The 21,906-nt window shown below is 40.8% G+C and overlaps 1 protein-coding gene across 4 annotated transcripts in view; it reads left to right on the forward strand.

The window, feature by feature from the left end:
- The window catches only part of GOLIM4 (golgi integral membrane protein 4), an 80,617-nt gene extending 66,722 nt beyond the window's left edge, over positions 1-13,895 (forward strand). For all 4 annotated transcript variants that reach the window (XM_042999065.1, XM_042999067.1, XM_042999064.1 and 1 more), the window contains 5 exons: positions 1,204-1,313; positions 4,239-4,406; positions 4,746-4,814; positions 11,826-11,906; positions 12,182-13,895. In XM_042999065.1, the coding sequence (XP_042854999.1) occupies positions 1,204-1,313; positions 4,239-4,406; positions 4,746-4,814; positions 11,826-11,906; positions 12,182-12,331 (578 nt within the window). In that variant the 3' untranslated portion in view covers positions 12,332-13,895. The remainder of the gene's footprint in view (positions 1-1,203; positions 1,314-4,238; positions 4,407-4,745; positions 4,815-11,825; positions 11,907-12,181) is intronic.
- Positions 13,896-21,906: the final 8,011 nt, after the last annotated feature.

The raw sequence follows: 21,906 nt of genomic DNA on the forward strand, positions 1-21,906 counted from the left end.
CTGGTAATCCTTCCAAACAGTACACATTGGTGGCCACACCTGCCCAAGAGCATCTGTTTCCTTCCTAAAATTTTTTTCCTACAGTTTAAGCTTTTTGTGTACTGAATTGTTCTTTATGACACATTGTCATAGGACTGTTATACTCCGGGAAATGGCTACCTTTTCTCCTTACCTTGGAAACCTTTGGATCATTGCCTTGAAAGTTTTTCAGATTAAGGCACTAGTAGCTTTCACTCGTGGCAGGCGTCTCGTATGCAATTTATCAAATATCCCTTCCTGTATAATAGAGCTAGAAAGTAACAGTTTCTCTGGCGACTCTAACACTCAGATATGTATCCTCTTTAAAAGAGGCTAAAAGAAGGTGATTACCCAAACTCCCTCTATAGCCTGTTCTGATATTTTATAGCCTCATAGTCAAGAAATTGTTTTCCTTATGTCCCCCTGTGTAGCACTTTCAGCTTTTTTGTTCCATTATCAGTAAGACTAGGGAACAGTTTGTTCTCTTATTTATTTAATGAATCCCTTGGTGCACTTGAAACCTGATGGTAAGTTACCTTGCATCTCTATTTTTTATAAGCTAAATACTCTCCATATACTTAACCTTTCCTCTTATATCTTACTTAAAAAGTTGTTTGTTCTTCTCTTTGTATGCTCTTACCTAAATTTCCTTTATGGAATTTTATTTTTCTGAAAGCAGCAAATATCTATGTGAGTTGAACTGTGAGATGTATCCTTGTGGTGGCATCCCTCATCACTGCCGTGTGATGAGGTGTTCTTTTTTCCATTTCCTGAGACGTTACCAGTTCTTCTTTTGGTACCTTGCTATTTCCTTTGATGTTACCAAAAATTAGCTGACAATTTTATCAGTGTCCAGTTGACTGGGCATGCTTTTGTTGAGAAAGTTTTATTATTGTTTTTCATATAGCAAGGGGGAGAATGAAGCTCTTATAAACATTTGCTTTAGAAGATTAGCATGTGTCACTCACCCATGCTATCTCCTTAGACACATGGTCTAGGAAAAGGACCTAGTTTTATTCAGAAGAGCTGAGGTGTATGCCTTCTGTTGAATTAACCTCTTTCTCTTTGGAGGAGAGATTGGGTGAAATAGTCTGTAGGAAAGCCCACTGGTGGCTTTTCTTTGAGTGAAAGGGTAGAGTCCTGTCTGGTTCATCTGTACTGATATTAGTTCCTTTGATTTGCTAGCCTATGACAGAGATAACCAGCACCAAGATGAGGCAGAAGATGACCCAGAGAATGGACATGAGCCTCAAGATCAGGGTCCCCACGAAGCTGATCCAGACTCCGAGGCAGATGTAAGTGTCCTCTCTTTGGGTCATGACTCTTGGAAACTCACAACGCGGAAAGGAAACTTGAAGGTTTACCTGACACCACGCCTTTGGCTCCAGATATATCTGTTATTTCATCAGTGCAGAAGGAAGGTGGCTTGTGTAATTATATAAGCAATGTTGTTAACTGTAAACTGAGGGTGTGTTGGGGGAGACTGGCTCAGAAGCTGCTCTAGAAAAACATAGGAGTTTCCCTCTGACAACTTCTAGATCAGGAAAAGCAATGCTGAGAACCACTGAAATATGCAGTCATTCTGAAAAATGAAAAAAAAAAGTGTGGGAGTTAGAGAAGCAGAGAAAATAAATGAGCCATTCTGGAGCATGTTGAATAGTTTGCTAGGGTGTTATGTAGGTCGTGTGACTCTGTCATCTCCCGGCAGTAAGCAACCATTTTAATCAGTACATGAAGTAAGGATGTGGGGCTTGAGAAATGGGAAAAAAAAAATGCTCAGGTACCATAATGCTGTAGAAAATTTAGAATATGAATCAGTAGAGACCTGATAACCAAGAATGTCCTTTGTGTTTACCAAGAAAGGACCTAGACTCCCAGTTCACCTGTGTAGCCGGGGGGCCTGAGGCGAGCAAGCGTCAAGTGAGTGCGTTCTCGCGCTTGTGTGTAGATGAATTTTACAACTTACTTTAGCTCTCCTGTCATCTTTTGCTAGTAAAACCACCGCTATGTTTATCTAGTCTATGCTACCATATGGGTCTTGTTTATATTGAAAGGAAGATCCATATATCTTTCCTTGATACTCATTGAGAAAGTCTCCCTGATGATAGCTGCTTAAAACCCCCTGGATGGAAACAGCTTTAAAATTCTTTTTAATTTCTTTTTAATTTTTTTACTTTTTTTTTTTTTTTTTTTTTTTTTTTTTTATGTGTGGAAATGGCTTTTGTACTTAACTTGAGCGGAGCTGTAACAAAGCACTTTTGCCTGTGGCTCCTGCGTTAGCACTTGTGCAAGTGTGCTCAGGAAAGGGTGGGAGCTCTGGAGAGTAGGGGAGTAGAGCTGGTGACTGTGGAGGGACAAGGGAGTATCTTCCGAGAGCAGCAAGAAAGCGGATGTGCCTGAGCCGATGCAGGGCCGGTGAGAGGGTGCCTGTCCCAGTCTCCGCCCTCTGGGAGGTGCTGCGTGCTTTGAGGGTGATCATCTAACCCTCGCTCTCCAGTCAGCACTCCACTTGGTCTGGAGGACACTGCTCTCTTCCTCCCATTCCTTCTTTTAATTAGAAATCGTTAGCCAGCTTGTCTCTCTTTGTCTCATCTAATTTTTTTTTAATTAAAGAAATTTTTTCCAGTTTTATTGAGGTGTGTTTGATCATCTGTTTATTTGGTTTTTTTAATTTTTTTTTAATGTTTATTTATTTTTGAGACCGAGAGAGACAGAGCATGAACGGGGGAGGGTCAGAGAGAGAGAGGGAGACACAGGATCCGAAACAGGCTCCAGGCTCTGAGCTGTCAGCACAGAGCCCGACGCAGGGCTTGAACTCACGAACCGAGAGATCACGACCTGAGCCAAAGTCGGATGCTTAACCGACTGAGCCACCCAGGTGCCCCTATCATCTGTTTATTTGAAGGTAACAACTGTGCCTGTTACACTTCACCTATTACTTGCATCGTGTTGGACCCTGTGTGTACATTTCTGTGGGCTTTTGCAAAAGCCCTTTGGTACTTTGTTTTTGAAGAGAATGTATTATATTTTTCCTGTGTTTCCACACGTATTATTGATAATGCCCAGAAAGAAATCTATATATAGAGATTGTGGAGTAATTGGCGTCTGGAGTAAAGGTGATGATTTGTCACTCTCTATTCCCAAGAAAAGTGTCATCTGCTCTTAAATGAAGCGTGTAGCCGGGGATGTGCAAGTAATAAGTCAACTGAGACCGGTGAGCTCTTGACTATGTTCAAGGCTCCAAAGTGAATTGAAGTGGAATCTTGTTGCCTGTAGAACACTGATACAGATCAAATCTTGCTCTGAGGCCTCAACTCTGGGAGGCATTTGCTGCTCAGCTAAGTGTCCTGTTGGTGACCCTGGAGTGATCGGGAAGCTCCTGCAAGCACATCCCTGCCCAGCTCAGGCTTTAAAATCTGAATCTTTATGAGGACATGTATTATTGTGAAAGGTGCTTTGGGAGTTTAAGTGGAAAATGGAGATAATTCTCAAGTCGATCACGTGAAGGGCCTTTGTTGAACACCATAACTGAGAGCTGCTGGAGGGAGGGTTGGGGGAGAGATTTTTAAAGATCTGTTGCCAAAGACTGGGTTCGCTCAGTTCTTTTTCTCTTGTCCTTTGCCAGTGCAACATTTCTCTTTCGTGGTAGTGATCGTTCTATAGAAATTGGTTCCATGCTAGATACCGACTGTTTACTTTTGGATTAGCCCCTTCAAGCACACCCTTTCTTGAGTCCTTTCTGAGACTTCTCGCTCTTCAATGGCTGCTCACCCCCTTACTGTGTAAAAAATTGCTCGCAGAGGAAAGCTTGTCTGTATGAAAACCAGCATACTCAGGAAAGATGTTCCTCCTTGCCTATCTAAATCCCCCATTTTAGTTATTTCTTTTACATGTTCTGTTAGCGTTGATGAACTATTTTTCTGGTCTGTTTAGTTCCACTCCCATTTCTTGTGCTAGAGTTTGGAGGACTGTCTTGGAATCGCTTCCCGAAAACAAGTGCTGTCTGTACTTCACTCTGATCCATCAGCCGCTGACAAATAAAGCAGGAGTTTTGTCTTTTGACAGTGGGATGTGTACTTGTGAGTCTTGGCAAGGATAGAGTCGATCGAACAGTCTGGTGAAGGGTGATTTCATTTTCTGCCAGTGTGTGGCCTTTCCAATGAAATTAAATTTGATCCTGGATTTTGAGGTAGTGGTTGCTTTTTATTAAAATTTTGCAGAGGGCGGCTGTAGAGGATATAAACCCAGCAGATGACCCCAATAATCAAGGCGAAGATGAATTTGAGGAAGCCGAGCAAGTGAGAGAGGAAAATTTGCCAGATGAAAATGAGGAGCCAAAACAAAGTAATCCAAAGCAAGAGACTGCAGAAATGGAAGAACATTTGGTGGTAAGCAGACGCTACTTTAGAGGGTGGTTTTAACCCGGGCATCTTAATAACTGCCTGATTAATGCAGAAGGTTAGTCCTAAGGCACACTGACAGAAGGTTTGCCTCTTCGGTTGGTTTGTAGGCCACGATGTGAAATGATATGGCCACACTCAGAGAGAGAGAGAGCGAGAGAAACACACATCCTAGGTTTTGTGTTGGGAAGGATTATTCATCATTTCCTGGCCACCGATGCATTGAAAGTACATGTGTTATGGCAGCAAGCTTGCTCTTTGTCCCAGAGAACTATAAAATGCATCTCCCGCCTTCAGTAACCCAAGCCTCCCCTTTTGTTTCAACAGATGGCAGGAAACCCAGACCAGCAGGAAGATAATGTTGATGAGCAGTACCAGGAAGAGGGAGAAGAAGAGGTAGGGAGGTGGGATGCAGGAAACTGGTCAAACTGCTTGGTGCGTCACACTAACCTTAAGGGGCAGCATGGGCTTTGACGTGCCTTCCATAGACACATTCAGAAAGACATAGTCGGGATGGGAAAGGGTGGTTCAAGAGGAAATGGACTGTGGAAAAAGGTGACATGTGGTTAGAAGGTAATAAAAAACAGGGTAGTAGAATCCTTCTTTCTGGGTGTCGCTAGAAATTTTGAACTAAAAGAAGTCATCCAGCCCTCCCGGAATGGTGGACTTAGGGCTATGTGATATTTGTAAGAATATTTTCTCTCGTTTCTTCCCCTCATAACAGAGGGAAGAACAAAGCTTTGCATGTCAGGTCTGGGGGTCGGGATGAACCCTGTAACTTGCTCTGTAGACGTTGCCACAGTGCTGCCTCACGGGTGCCTCAAGTGTCCACTGGAATACACTTAACACCCTCCAAAAACATTTTTAGGGTCTCTACTTTTTGCCTTTTCTCTCCTAAGAATTTAGTGTGATAATGAGATTTAATGATAAAGAAAAGGAAAAATACATGAGGAGGTCAGTTGAATAAAATGCATTTAGGTGGAATTTCGTAAATTTCATTTTAGTTTCCTTGTTATTGTAAACTTCTAACAGATTATCGCTAACTAGCTTTGCAGAGCAGCCCTGTCCTGGCGGCACATCATGTAAGTGCTGGGTGAGTGCCATTGCTCGTAGCTGGTTAGTCTCTGCTCCCCACCGAAAGGACCGCTGAAGCCCCGAGCCTGGGGAAATGATACGAAGGAGGCCAAGGCCCCGTGTTTGGTCTCTCTCTGGCCCAGGAAATGGTCCGCTAAATCAAAGCTCTGGTGCAGAGGTGTTCCTCAGCCAGGTTTCTTGCCCATGTGGGCTTTAGCCCTAACGGGAACTGCGTGAATGGATGGACAGATGGCAGCCTGAACTGACACCCCCACCACTGGGGATCCCTGCTCAGAATACGTGAGCTACCCTTTTTGCCGGTGCAGTTCCCTCGACGAGCCCTGCTTTCTCATTGTTGTTGCATTTGTTGTCCACTTCTCAGAGCTCATGTGAAAGGGTGCGCTTATACCAGGAAAACAGAAAGGGATGTTGCTCTTTACAGACACTGGCCACATACATCTCTAGTCACAGGTACATTCACTGGCTTGATCTTTTTATCCTTTCTCTTTTCTCATCCTGCCGTTCATCCTGGTCGAGATCCTGAGCTCTGTTATCACAAGAGAACTTTAGAAGAACTAGCAGCCTTGAATATTAAGATATTTGGCAAGAAAAAGATACTCATCTGGACTTCTCTTGTAACAGGATGTCTGAATGAATATTACTCTGTCTCATTATGTCAGATGCCAGGAATCTTTGAGGGATTAAAGGAGAAGAGATTCACCTTGGCTTCTTTTTAAAAATGCAGAAGGGTAAACATAAAATTTTAATCAGTATTTACTGATTATTTTTCACCTTTATATTATGTCAGTCAAGGTGGAGAGAGCAGTCCTGTGATCCAAGACGGATCAAGGACAGGAAAAAGAGAAAGAGACAGGAGGGGAAGAGAGCGGTGGCGGGCAGAGGTGAGGGCTGCAGGTGGGCTGAACTGACCAGAGCTCTGTTCTGTCCCTGCAGCGGGCCCCCCCAGTCCTGCTTCTCTTTCTCTGGTTCCCTGCTCTGAAGTCCTGTCTGGTGCCTCTGCCCCACGTTCTGACCCTGTCTTGTGTAGGTTGCATAGCCTCCCGTGTGGGACTGCTCTCAGCGTGCCTTTCTCTCTCTCCGGGTGACTTCCGTCTCTGCCCCCCGGCGTCCCTTGCACAGGCTGTGTTGCATTCCTTGGGCAGTTCCTGAGATGGTTAGTTATGGGACCTTTCCACCTTCTTCCACTGTTCCAGTCCTTCCCTTGAGGAGGGAGAAGACTGGTCCCCAAATACAATTTAAGGACTAGTAATAGAGACGAAGTTCTCAGCAGACTGCAGCAAAATGAGAAAAAGAGGTCTACAATATGTGAGAACACATAGCGTGTTGTTTATAGGTGCTGTGTGTGAGACATCTGTGGAATGGTCTGGAAACCATGCGGGGCCCTGTAATGTGCATTGTTCTTATCTGCACCGAGCCCCAGGGTCGTCCAGCTGTCCCCACTGACCACAGGGATGTATGGCTCATTGCTGCCCTCGGTTCTCCTCCCTTCTATCCCAGGTCACCTGACTTCTGTCAGAGCTGTCCCTGCTCAGAGCTACCGCCCATCAGACTTGTGACTTGAGGGGCATCTGGGTGACTCAGTTGGCTAAGCGTCCAACTCTTAATTTTGGGTCTGGTCATGATCTCATGGTTCATGAGACGGAGCCTGGCGTCAGGCTCTGTGGTGACAGAGCAGAGCCTGCTTGAGATTCTCTCCCTCTCTTTCTCTCACCTCCCCCGCCAAATAAATAAATTAAAAAAAAAAAAAAAAGACTTGTGACTTGAGCTCAGAGAGTAGGACCCAAAATAAGTGTGCTTTTTGGAAATTTGCATTATCCCTGCCTTCTTTTATCTTAGTGTAATAGCATTACCCTTCTAAGGCATAAAAATGATGGTTATGAACAAGTGTTCATGGCTTATTGTTTGGGACATTCATGTGGGGATCCCATCCTTGTGTCACTTACTGTCCAGACTTTTTTATCTACTTATGAGCAAATGAGACAAATTATGGCATTGCCAAAAAGTGCTGTGTGTGCCTAAAAATTATTTAAATGTTCAGAAAAACCCCAGAAGTTAAATGACTGAACAATCTGAGTGCTCATTTTCTCCAGCGTAACTGAAAACAGATTGATCTGAACACTCGTGGGAGAGCGAGCACAGGGATATTTGGTCAGCTTTAGTGGCACTGCCAGCCTGTGAGTCGCCTTGTGCAGGTGGCACAGCCTCCCCTGCTAAACATCACCCAGCAAACGGTGGTGTCCGTCAATGTGGCTGATGTTGCTGAAGCCTCTCCTGTGTCACATGCCATCCACCTCTTTGCATCCTAACACTATTGGACTGCGTCAGGCTCGGCCTTCCGGCTCCTGTCTCATCCCGTGACATCTTTGACGTGTGAAGCCAAAGCCCATCTTAGACCCAGTAGATCTGTCTTATTTTGGCTATTAAACTTTGCTGCATCACATAGGGACTGTTTCTAAAAGTGGCTAAAACGTTAGATTTCAGTGAGTAAAAATGAGTAAAGAGGAGCAGCGTTGGGAAGTTTTTGACAAAATGTTCACATCAGCTTCAGCAGGTTACTGAAGAGGGTTGAACGTGGAAGACGTGATTGGTGTGTCTCCATATAAAGAAGAAACATCAGTCTAAACATGTATGAAAATTAGAAACTTCCGCATCATTTGTTCCTTTTCAGTAATGCCTTTTAAGATGAGTTTGAATTGGTTTTGTTCCCAATACAAAGAATATACTACCAGAATAATAGTGTATACATATATATATTTGAAAATTATAAAATTTTTATTTGTGGGTTCCCTAAATTAATTTACCTCATGTTTGGCAACTGATAAATAACCCGAATTTTCTACAATAGGTCTCCAGAGAAGAAAGACCGCATGCAAGCGTGTTTCTCTCTCTGGCCAGAGACATTCTTAACCCAGCACTCCCCGTCATTCAAACTAGTGGCTCTGAGTCTTTGCTGTGACTAAGACTCACCTTGGAGAGTGTGTGAAAAGTACAAATTCCTGGATTGGACTTCACCCTTGGAGGTTTTGATCTTACCTGTGCTGGAGCCTAGTAATCAGAGTTCCAGGAACACGCTGTTTGGAGAAGCATGCCTAGGACAGGTGGCCACGGGCGGACTTGGGGAAGTCTGAACCTCCTGAACCTTCTGTGTAAAGTGACATGTATCTGTGTCTCTTTGCATACGTTTGCATTTCTTCTCAAAGTTGTAAAAGGGTTCATGACTCCCCCGACACACAAACACACAGAAAATTTTTAAATCACTGATTTTCATCAAGCCCTTTTATTTTACAGATGAGAAATTTGAGCTTCAGAGAGGTCAGCTAAGTTTTTGAAGGTCACACAGCCTGTTATTGTTGGACCCGTGATTAGACCGCAGCCAGGTCTGATTTTAGAGGCTACTGTAATTAAGGCTGTAGCAAGTACGGTAACTAAACAGTGGATAGGGACGAGTTCTTCTTTATAGAAGTTAGTGAATGCAGACGGAATGGTGGAATTAGAGAGTTGCCATTTTTGTAACCTCTAATTAAACGGTGACTTAAGAGCAAGTCATCAATGGGTGATCTTGCTACATGAGTGGAGGTCAGGGAGTTGTATCATGGAGGGGTCAGGCTTCTGAGCTCCTTGACCAACTTGAGCCTCATTAAAAGTACCAGGGACACGTTTTATATGCCTCCTGATGCGGTGAAGATATAAAATATGCAGTATTACCTTTCAAAAACTCTTGCTTTGTAAATCGAATCCATTTAAGTCTTAAACTTCCTTTTATAGGAAAAGTGGGGGCCAAAGGAAATAAGTGATACCTTAAAGAAGCAAACAAATGCAGCATGTGGGTCATTCTACAGGAAAATGAGTTAATAGCATTAAGGAAAAAAGGGGAGCAGAAAGGATGTTAGGTATGGCCTTTGTTTGGATTATTAGACCAAACCTACTGTAAATAGACGTTTTGAAGATAATCAGGAAAATGTTAAGCATGAAGTAGACATTAGATGATACTGTGGGATTACTTATCAGATGTGATAATGGCTCTATGGTTATGTAAGAAAAATCCACTGTTTTTAGAGATAACATACTGAGATGGATAGGGGCGAAATTACGGTGATGTAAAATGTGATAAAATTATGATGAATAATGATGTCTAGAAATTTTAAGAACCCTTCATCAACAAAAATAAAGAACAGCGATAGGTGGTGCAAGGGCAGCAACGTTGAGATAACTTTTGGACCTTGGTGATGGCGGTAAGGAGTTCTTTGAATTATGTTTTATTTGTGTGTGCTTGCGAATTTTCATAGTAAAAACAAGTGACCTTATTTTTAGGCAGCCAGCACTTTGGAGCCAGTTTTAACGAAGGTTTTAATCCAGGTCTGTCTGACTCCGGAGCCTGTGTTAGGGTTTGGCAAACTACAGGCCTCAGTCTGTTTCGTAAGTCAAGTCTTACTGGAACACGTCCATTCCTTTTTGTTCGCGTACTGTGCAAGGCTGCTTCGGCACCACAGGGGTGGAGTTGAGGAGCCGCTCCAGAGACTTTACGGCCGAGAAAGCCTGAATATGTACTGTATCTGGCCCTTTACAAAAAAAAAGTTTGTCGACCTTGATTTATATGTTCTTTCCACCATGTTGCAGTTTCAAGGCAGTTCCTTCTCAATCCCAGCTAAACTAAACAAATTTAGTGTTCACTAGTATGTTTTCCTTGATAATGCTCTAAAAGACGTGTCTTTGTTTCCTGAAATTGATCAGGACACTTTGGCAATTTAATGATGTTTCAATGAGTGAGACCGTAGCATATGTAGTGTCAAATAAGTGGTTCGGTGTTTTCATCCCAGCACCCTGGGGAATGTCGTTATGAGACTCTGCGACTAAGGGCAGAGGAGATGTCATGGGCCACTGATAGAGCTTGCAGGTGAAACTAGGGTGTTTTCTCTTTAGCTCGCGCCACCGGAACGTGTGAATACAAAAACCCTGCTCTATGCCTCTGTGTCCAGAATGTACCTATTTGGTGCCATCGTACTTTAGGGCCTGTGAGTCCGGCCGATGTTGGGCTGATTAGAAGAGATTCACGAAAGCTGGGCTCTGTCTCAGGCATCTTTGAAGGGTCATGTTTGTAGGCTCTTAAGCCAGGTTCCCTTCAAAGCTTGTGGGGTGGGTTGTGACTCATTCCTGTCATACCTCAGATGGACACTTAAGAGGCAGCCCTTAATTTGTTCCTCTTTAATTGTAACGCCTGCATACTTGCCCTCCTTTGCGCATTTGTGGGATTTTTAACTCCCCCGGCCCCCAAAACCTGGTTATTCTGTGTGTGATTCCGGAGGACTTAACTCTTATACCACTGTCTTAGGACAAGGCAGGTTTGCTTTTCGTCCCAGTACATGATACTTAACTGATGGTCAGCAATTTTTTGAGACTCAGCTGACTTAAATCTTTTGGCATACATAAGGTTGTCAAAATACTTAAGTTAGAAAATGTTTTACCTTGCATTTTTTGTGCAATGTAATCATTAAATGGAGATTATTTAGCAAAGATGTTTGGATACTTTCTTTGATTTGCATTTTGAAAAAAATAATTGGGATCAATGACACATACTGGGAATAGTGCACATGACAGAAAACTACTTAAAACAGACATGTGATGTTAGAACGTCGAAGAGATGTAGGGATTTGAGGCAGTTTAGTAACTATGTCATGAAGAAATGGAAATGATTGTGTTCTGAGCTCTAGATATTTTAGCCAGAGAACTTTTTCTTAATTAAGAATTGTACATACACATTTTCTCTGTTTTCTACTACACTGTATACAGGTAATGGTGTCTCTTCTCTGGGCCTTTACAGAGCAGGCATTTGCTGCTTTGATTCTCTTATTCATTGACTCATTCACTCACCAGTATTTATTAAGCAATTGCTGTGTGCCAGGTATACATCTTGGTATTGAAGACAGTTGAGTAAGACATGGTGTCTGTCTTCGTAGAGGTTACATTCTGTCAGAGCCTTCAGACTTCTGCAGTTCTCCCATTTGGAAAAGGGGAACTTTTAATTTCATAAGCTGAATTTCTTCAAGTGTTAATCTTGGAGGTTTAATGCTTATTCAGAGAAACTGGAAATTCACACACAAAAGTCCTAGGCTCTGAATCAGTCGCGTTGATTTCTTTGTAGGACGTGTGTTGTACATCTCTTCATAGCTAATAGACAAGTCAAGTTTTTGGCTTCTGTCCCTTTTCAAATTCATCTTTAGCTTGATTTTGTTTCTACTACTTTAAATGAACTTTTTGGAAATCAAACTATTGAAATTATAAAAAGTGTCACCTAGTGTCTCTGGTTTCTCTCAGGTTCAGGAAGATTTGACTGAAGAGAAAAAGAGGGAATTAGAGCATAACGCTGAAGAGACCTATGGTGAAAACGATGAAAACGTAAGTGTGGGACGTATATTTCGGCCGCGTGCATGTGCGCGTATGTAGGAGATGTGAATGGCTGCTTGTGTAGATACCACTGTGTACGTCTGAAAGTCTGTGATGGTATGAGGATTAGGGAAGACCGCACTGTTGCCTGTTGGACCATTTTTATTCAGTCTTTTCTCTAAAAGTGAATAACTTCATGCCTTTTTTTTTTTTTTTTTTTGAAGAGGGAATTATTTATATCCTAACTCTATGCCCTCTTAGTTTTCCCTTTCTCTTTTACCTTTAAGGCCGATGAAAAAAACAATGATGGTGAAGAGCAAGAAGTTCGAGACGACAACCACCCCAAAGGCCGAGAGGAACCCTATGAGGAGGAGGAAGAAGAGGAAGAGGACGGGGCTGCTGTTGCAGAGAAATCCCGGCGAAGAGCTGAAATGTAATGGTGCCCGACCTCACCGACAGTGCTCAGCCAACGGATTCTTTTCAAGCTGCTCAGACATAAATCTGCCTACTGAACTCTAGGATATTTAATTACAAAAATTAAGAATTTAGACTTTTTTTTAACTTTTGTATTAGAAATGCTCATACATTTATATGAATATATTTTGATAACCTAGGTTAGAGCTTCTTTTATATTCAAGCTAAACACGCGCAAGAAGAGAAAGAATAAAGCAAACCTTGGCCTTTGAATCTCATTTTTCATAGATTAGGTGATGTTGGAAAGGGCACCGATTTTGTATATTTCAGCTTGTTACTTTTCTGTCTTCTAGTTTCCAGCTGTTCTGTTGTTTGCCTTTAATAAAATACAGGATTTCAAATAGGCAATACTGCAGAAGGCTGCAGATCCTTTAAGGAGAATGGCCAGTTTATTAACTGCTGCCTTTCTGAGGTTCTTGTGAGGTATAGTTCTGATGGAATTTTTACCCATCTGTCTGTCTCTGTAATAAGATCCATGTACAGAGTGACATACGATTGGAAAGGCATTTTGGCTATAAAGACATTGTTTTTCAGAATTTTTGTATCTGTTAGAAAAATATTTGGCTTTACTTAAAATCACAGCTCTTCTTGAAAGGAATTAGGTTTTTAAATGAGATGGTACTAAAACCCACACGACAGTATTCTGGACTTGGACACTCCAGTATTCAAACAAGGTAGGGCACATCAGTGCATTAACCTTCCTGAAGGACTGACACCTTGTTTACTAACTAGTGTGTGTGGCTGGTGTTTTCTATGTGAGCACCCATTCAGTTCTTTTTTTCTGAAGTCACCTAGTGATATCCTTGTTTCAATATCCAGTTCTCTACAGTACTATATATTTCCCCTGTAAGCTCTGTTTCTCAGTATGTAATCACTTTGATAACAGGAATGAACATGAAGGCATTCCAAATGATACAGTTGAATCAGCGTTATTCTTCGAAAAGTATTCAGTGAAATACACATGGTAATATGATAGACCCTCATGATTTTTCCATTTGCTGGGATTGGGCTATGAATTACAAAAGTCCTTAAAATAAAAATCTAAAAATCAAAAATAACTTTTGGGGTAGAGACATATTTGTCTCTCTATATAAAGATTTTTTAAATATATAGAATTAGGTTATATAACCCATATGTGTGTGGTTTTATAATAATACTCTCAAATTAATAAAGGCAAATTTCAATTTCTACCATTGTTGTATGAATGCGATGTTATTTTTTAATAACCGCACTCATGTATGGTTCTGATTATCCCAGCGGAGTGATTGTGTATGTATGCATAGGAATGTTTTGTTCAAATGTATTTTGGATTTTCAATAATCATAGATCAAATTTTACCTTTATGTATAAAAACCCTTTATGTAATGTAAAATGTATAATATTGTACATAATATTCAGAATACAATTATTTTGGTAAATTAGTTTGTATTTTTAATGTGCCAGTTGCAGTATTTAATTATTTGAACCATATTGAAACTTGGTAATAGTCAATAAAGCTATGAAAAGCAAGTGGTAAATCTTTTAAAAGTCTGTGATTTCTTATTAGTTTCTGATCTTCAGCTCCTTTTTGTAAAAGGAAAAATTTTAGGAGGTTGCCAGTATATTAATGAATTCTAAAATGCCTTTCCAACCTTTACCTACTTTCTTTATCTCTTTCTCTAATTGGATTGGTACTTGATTTTTTCCCCCCTTTCCTAAAGAAAGAGCTAAGAATTGTTATTTTATTTGAGCTAGTTTTGGTGAAGGAAAAATAAATAGGTACAGAAACATAAGATGTTGTCATGTGAGCACACACAAAACAAAAAAACCTATTAAATCTTCCACCACCCCCCCCCCACCCCAGAAGCAGCCATCACAAACCATTTTCCTCCATATGGCACCAAGTTATAGTCATTCTAACTAGTGTTTGGAAGAGAACTAATCAGCCAGAATTGATCTACATTAATGAGATGAACAGAAATACAGGGTCACTTGTATTTATCTTGCCAATTATTCTGTGACTTTTGGCACAACCAAAAAATCAAAGGATTTGGTCTCAGTGACATAATCAGAAGGGTGGGGGAAGGCACCTTTATTAGGGACAAGTACAGTGGAACACAAAAAAGCTACATTAGTACAAGTGTAATGACTACATACTTGTAAGAATGATTTTAAAAGATCCTGGAATAAGAGTATAATGTGAACCACAGGTTGGTCACAGTGACTCACTTTCATAAAGGAAAATTATCGACATGTATTGAATGCCTTCATAATACAGGAAGTATGTGAATAGGTTCCACTTTATCCCCACAGTGATCCTTTAAGTTTCTTGGCATCCCCTTCTCACAACTGAAGAACTTTGTCTCCCTGGAGCATTTGACACTGTTTAAGTGAGTTCTCAGTTATAAACCTTCCTGAAGGACTGACACCTTGTTTACTAACTAGTGTGTGTGTGGCTGGTGTTTTCTATGTGAGCACCCATTCAGTTCTTTTTTTCTGAAGTCACCTCGTGATATCCTTGTTTCAATATCCAGTTCTCTACAGTACTATATATTTCCCCTGTAAGCTCTGTTTCTCAGTATGTAATCACTTTGATAACAGTGAGTTCTCAGTTCTCTTATTACTTTGTGGTACATCCATACTATGGCATGTAAAAAATTTAAAACAAGTCATTTTCTATTCTTGAATCCTTTTTTGTCTTCTGTTGTACTATCTCTTCCTAGGTTTTTTTTTTCTTACCATCCTGGCTACTTTTTCTCAATCTTTGCGGGATTCTCTTCTCATCCTGCCTTTAAATATTAGTGTTCTCCAGCTTTTGTCCTGGAGGTCTTTCCTCTATAGCCCTCTCTCTGTCCACGCCTTAGACACATGTCTCCTGATCCATTTCTTCAGACTCACTTTCGATGACCTGTTCTACCTCAAATTTATAATTTCCAAAGCTAAATTTGTCTTCTTTTCTCCCCTCCTAACACCTACTTTTAGTTTCAATACTTCTCGAAACAGAAACAAAGTTTGTCCTTGATTCTGTCTTCACTCCCTACAGAGGCTACCAAAATATCTTTAAATTTGCCCATTTTTTTTCCCCATTCCTACTCTCCTGGTTCAGGCCACTGTTACCTTTTACCTGGACTATTACAACAGTCCTTTAACTTCTCTCATTTGCTCTCCCCCACCAATCCCTAAAATCTGTGACAGTGTGATCTTTCAAAAGATAACATTAACACTCCCCCACTATAAAATTATTCAACAAATTGCTATTCCACACAGAGAAAATTCCAAACTCTTAAGTATAACCTACATCATCATAATCTGGCCCCGTCTTACCTCTCCAACTTTATAATTTACATTCTAATACTGAATCATAATAAATGTGGCTCCTCTTTGTCAAGCACATTCCTCTCCTAATGTCTTAGTAACCCCTCCACCAATGCCAAAGCTACTGTGTCCTTAATTCAGGGTAGCTGGTGTCCATTTTCTCAGTTGTACGGAGAAAATAGTCTGCAGAAGTAGAGAACAAACATAACCCACAAAAGTAAGCAAACAGCTTCTGCACAGGCGGAAGTGAAGAAAGTTGTGGCAATTTTGCAGTCCTTATATCTTGCCATTCCTGATGCCAGCCAAGTCTACCCAGGGGTTGATTAATGAGCAAATAAATCTTACTTTTTTCATTTGAGCTAGTTGAAAATGGATTTCTGTCACTTGTCATCTGAATATTCTTGACTAATACTTAATATTCAGTTCCTTTAAATCATCATGCTCTCTTGCATCATGGTAAATTTACTACCTACTCTCCCCAGAACCACTGTCCAATCCCTCTTTACTCTCTTCTCCTTTGCCTGGCTCATTGATTTAGGTATCCCCTTAGATACCAATTCCCCTGGGAAGGGTCTACCTCCCACTCACCCGCTGCCCTGCTAGATCGTATACCTTTTCTATGTCCTTCTATAACATCCTGCATTCCATATCCGAGTATTTAACACAGCCTATGGAAACAGACATGGGAATAAGCTTGGCTATACTCTTCTTGGCATAAATGTTCTATGAGGGTGGAGACCTTATTTTTCTTGTTTATTGTCACAACCCAAACACTGATACTTCCATTAAATATTTACTAGATGAACATCTTCTAGTCCTCATCTGAGAATATTGACTACTTCAAGATCATACAATGAATAGGTGGCAGAACTAGGAATCCTTCCCAGATGAATCTGATTCCAATGTTAATTGCAAATACAGCCAGAGTTGGATGGATTACTATCCAGTGCCACATTCTGGGTTTCACATATTAAGAAGGTGTGTTTTAAATTTTGCAAAAACAATTCTGGTGGGAGTCAAAAATTTTTTAAATGACCAAAGCCTCAGCCATAGGGTCTTGAGGAGGAACCAAGAGATTAGAATTATTTGACCAGGGCAAGACATAAGGTCAAAGGAAGATGTAATGTTTTATGTCTATCTTCTTAGAAGCATCAACTGTAGCATAAGGAATAAAGAATTTCTTAAGAAATGGGTTGGTGGAGTTATGACATCTAGAGAGGTTTTTAAGTCAGAATACACTAATCAGTTATGATTTATAAGAGCCCTACCTAAGCCAAAGAAAAATGCAGAATTATCTTAGAATGTCCTTGGGTCTTGTGACTGACTGCTGGGGGAGGGCCAGTCGGTGTGGTGCAGTGGACCATGTGTTTGTCCACTGGTTGTCCTTTTGTCTGCACACCATTTCTCTTCTGCCCTTCATTTGTAGAAAGGCCTAATCCTGTAACCACAGAATTGGACCCCAAACCAACCATTGTGCTCCATCTTCTGGGATTTCTGTATGAGGCCAGATCAGAGAACTGCTCTCTGGCTGCTCTGAAGTGTACATCTGGAGCTTCCAGGGGTCATACTCCCTGTGACGTGGAGAATACCCAGTTGCAGCAGACAGAAATGAAGCCAATACAGAAAGAGGGACAGAACTGGGAATATAAGAGAGGAAGAAGAAAAGTGAGGAAGGAAGAGAGATAGATACAGAATGATAAAGAGAATGGTGTTCAAATTCCCAGGTTCTGACTTCCTTTGATTTCCCTCCCACCCCACCCCCCCCTTTTTTTTTTTACTTCAGCAGGTTTGAGGTTCTTTTCAATCACAACTTAAAGAATACTGACTTAAGCATTATATTTTTTTTTTTTACGGGGAAGAACAAGATTAGGATGAGAGGAGATACTTGGCATTCACTTTTAGTCACATTGCCCTAAGGTGGCAAGTTTTAATAAATAATGGCACGCTTTTTGCCAATCTCTTGATTGTCCTGTTTTCTCTTGGGTCTGTCTTTAAGGCCCAGAGAATCTGTGTTGAAAGCTTTGGGATTATTTTAATGAAGTTAAGAATACTCATATATCCTCTTTCTTTAGTCTATACCAAAGATCAGCAAAAGGGCCAGATAGTAAATTTTTTAGTCCTTGTGGGCCATAGAGCCTCTTTCGAAACTATTCACCTCTGCCATTGTGCTACAAAAGTAGCCAGAGACAATACATAAAGGAATGACTATAGCTGTGTTCCAATAAAACTTTATTTACATAAACATAAAGCATGCCAGAATTGGCCTGCAAATTGTAGACACCTGTTATATATGATCTGAAGGCCTGCTGTAAAAACAATGATTTCAACCAAAAATAGAGCATTTTGAGATCTTCGGGTATCACAAGGCTTTCTATTTCTTTCCTATAATCCCTTCTATTTGAAGTTGGCAAGCACTCAACATTATCTCAGCTGCTTCATTTGTGCACTATTTTAAGTAATTGGAAATGAAATACTTTTGTCCTTGACTATCTTGGCTGACCTTGTTCTTACCATTCCCTATATGCTACTAATGGAGCTTGAAATTAAATGTCATTTCTGTTTGTCTGTTAACACATACACAGAATTCCCTATAAGGTACATGCCTTTTAAAGAACTGAGCCGTTGGAAAACATGGGTTTGAGCAAGATGAGATGACTTCTTTTGGTCTGGTGTGTTCTTTCTCCTTTGAAGACCTAAGGAATTAAAACCAATTACCATTAATACATTAATGGCAATCAAATTTGTGATCTCAACTCCAAGAGTTTTGGGGGGTTCTGCAGGTGTTCTGATTCCTGTTAAGTTTGTGCATCCTAGTGGAATTAGACTTTTTTTCCACAAAGTCAATTCAAGCACATTTTATATTCCCATAGCCCTGGCCAATTACCTCTTGTGGTGGTTTTAAAATTTATCCACAAAATCTTTAATCCATTTAAGAGATGGAATCTAGTCCCCCTTCCCTTGAGCATGGGCTAGACATAGTCACCGGCTTCTAACAAATAAAATTGAAGTGAAACGATAGTGTGCGACACAGAGATTAGGTCACAAAGACAATGCAGCACCCTCCATATTCTCTCTTGGAAGCCAGCTACCATGTCATGAGGATGTCGAAACAGCCTAATGTTGAGACCTACATCTGTATGGCAAGAAATTGAGGCTTCTAGCCAGCCAGCAGCCAATGAGTAAGTGAGGCCTCCTGCCCCCAGCTACTGGAGGGAGTTTGGAAGAGACCCTCCAGCCCCATTCTGGCCATCAGACTACAAGTTGATTGTAACCTCATTAGAAACCCTGAACCAGAACCACCCAGACAAGTCACTCCCCGATCCCTGGCCCACACAAACTTGAGATAATAAATGTTTACTTACTTTTAGATTTTGTTGCACAGCGGTAGATAACTAATGCATCTTCCAAGGAGTGTTTATGACTCAAAGTGGGGAGGCCAATGGTGAAGATGATGCGCAGCTGCATGGTGAGACTGGGCATCTAGCCAGTTGCTTTGCTGGAAGCCAAGTCTAGATGCATTGGTGACAGAAGAGAAAGATCTACTTAATGAGTAAAATAAATTTAACTCAATTAATTTGTTCAAATTATTAGGCTCTTTTTGGCAGATATTAGTAGCCTCTAACATAGTATTACTCAACTTGGATTCATACCTGAAGAATTTCTTTTTTTTTTCTTTTTTTTTTTTTAATTTATTGTCAAGTTAGCTAATATACAGCATAGTCTTGGCTTCAGGGTTAGGTTCCCGTGATTCATCACTTACGTAAACACCTAGTACTCTCATCCCAACAAGTGCCCTTCTCAATGCCCATCACCCACTTTTACCACCTCCCAACCCCCACTTCCATCAACCCTTAGTTTGTTCTCTGCATTTAAGAGTCTCTTATAGTTTACCTCCCTCTCTATTTGTATCTTATTTTTCTTTCCCTTTCCCTATGGTCATTTGTTAAGTTTCTCAAATTCCACATATGAGTGAAATAATATAATATCTGTCTTTCTCTGACTTATTTTTCTTAGCATAATACCCTCCGGTTCCATCCATGTTTTTGCAAATGGCAAGATTTCATTCTTTTTCATTGCCAAGTAGTATTCCGTTATGTATATATATAACACATCTTCTATATCCATTCATCAGTTGATGGACATTTGGGCTCTTTCCATAATTTGGCTATTGTTGAAAGCCCTGCTATAAACATTGGGAAGAATTTCTAAAGTAGTGATACCTGGGCTCCATTTCCAGAGATTCTGAAATGCCTGCACCAGGTTGGAGTCTGGGCACCAGGATTTTAAAATTCCCTGGTGTTTAAATTTCCAGGTGTTTCTAAAGTGTAGCTAAGATTAAGATTAAGCTAAAAGTAGGAAAGAGTAATGCTCCTTCCCCAACATCTCTCTACCAGATGATAAATTACAATACAACAAGTCTCAGAGCAAATCTGCAAAGCAAATATTTATGGGCAAGCAGAAAGAGACATTAAGCTTTCCTGAAGTCTCCATAAAGACACAGATCCCTATCCTTTAAGGCATTCTAGACAGGCATAGGGGGTGAAAGATTTGCTCAGGACAGATCCTATAATTTCAGAAGCACAGAATTCAGCTAAGTTTCCAACCAGACCCTGTACCTGACAGTTTTCCCTTAAGAGTCCCATGTCTTCCTGCATGTCTTTGGGCGGCAGGAGGGTCAGTACCTGTATGTATAAGACTTCCCCCAGCTCACCCACCTGTTCTGAATAGCATTCATTCACTTCTAGAATGAAAAAAAAAATGTGTTTAATACCCACAGTACTATCTAACATAACAGTGTTGATTTGAGTGAAGAGAGTAAAAGATCGTGTGACAGTGGCCTCTGGAGTGTAGGCCCTAATGAGATCACCTGTTTCTCAGCCCTGGATGCATATTAGAGCCACCAAAGAAACTTAAAAAAAAAGAGTCCCGCCCTGACCTCAGTCTAATGAAACCAGAAACTCTGAGGGCAGAGCCTGGGCATTGGTCTTTTCAAAAACTTCTTAACAAGCCCGGATTATCAGGGGATAGGTTGGCCGGGAGATACAACCCTAAAGGGGTAGTCTGGGTGGTGAAACTCTTCTATATTCTGACTGTGAGAGTGTTATGCAAATCTGCACAGGTAAGAATATTGTGCAAACGAAAAGATCAATCTTACTGTTTAATTTTAAAAATAAGGGGCGCCTGGGTGGCTCAGTCAGTTAAATGTCCAACTTTGGCTCAGGTCATGATCTCGCGGTTTGTGAGTTCAAGCCCCGCATCGGGCTCTGTGCTGACAGCTCAGAGCCTGGAGCCTACTTCGGATTCTGTGTCTCCTTCTCTCTCTGCCCCTCCCCCACTTGTGCTCTGTCTCTGTCTCTCAAAAAGAAATAAATGCAAAGAAAAAATTTTTTAAATAAATATCATAACTATTAAATTCTTTTTAGAAGCCTCAGATGGGGGTGCTTGGGTGGCTCAGTTGGTTGGTTAAGCATCCGACTCTTGATTTCAGCTCAGGTCATGATCTCACGGTTATGATATCGATATCTGCGCTAGGCATGGAGCCTGCTTAGGATTCTCTCTCTCCCTTTCCCTCTGCCCTTCCCCCAGTTGTGCTCTCTCTCTCTCTCTCTCTCAAATGAATGAATGAAGGAATGAATAAATAAATAAATAAATAAATAAATAAATAAATGCCTAAGATGATTCTAATGTACAGCCAGCCTTGGAAGTCACTGGATTAGATTCCTTCAAGGGATGGTCTACCAACTTTGGGACATGTATTCATTGTTAGGTCACCACCAGTGTGAACTTCCTACATTAACCAGCCTTCCTTACTCCCCATATGCACATATCCACTTATATGAGGACACCACATTGTCTATGCTGAAGTATTTTAAAGTAAATTAAAAATACTATAATACTGAGATACAGCTGTCTTTCCTAGATTCACACTGGGGAATTTCAGAACATTGCAGTAGGGGAACTGCATGAGTCAATAGTTCTATTAATCTCTGCTCTTGGAGAAAAAATTCATAATGCAATTGCTTTGTCTCAAAACCCTGTGTCTCAAACCCATAAACCGTGGTTTTTATGGAATAACAAAGAATCCCAAAAGGAGAGTAGTTTGGCAGTTTAATTAGTTTCATTTCTGAGTAGGATCATAGGAAGAAATAAATACATTTTATATCACAAAACAGTGTGCGTGGATATGTGTGTTATACCAATGAAATAAAAGTTTTAAGAAACAGCTCATGCCTTTTCTATCTTA

This window comes from Panthera tigris, chromosome C2 (genome assembly GCF_018350195.1).
Source record: "Panthera tigris isolate Pti1 chromosome C2, P.tigris_Pti1_mat1.1, whole genome shotgun sequence".
Classification (NCBI taxonomy): Eukaryota; Metazoa; Chordata; class Mammalia; order Carnivora; family Felidae; genus Panthera; species Panthera tigris.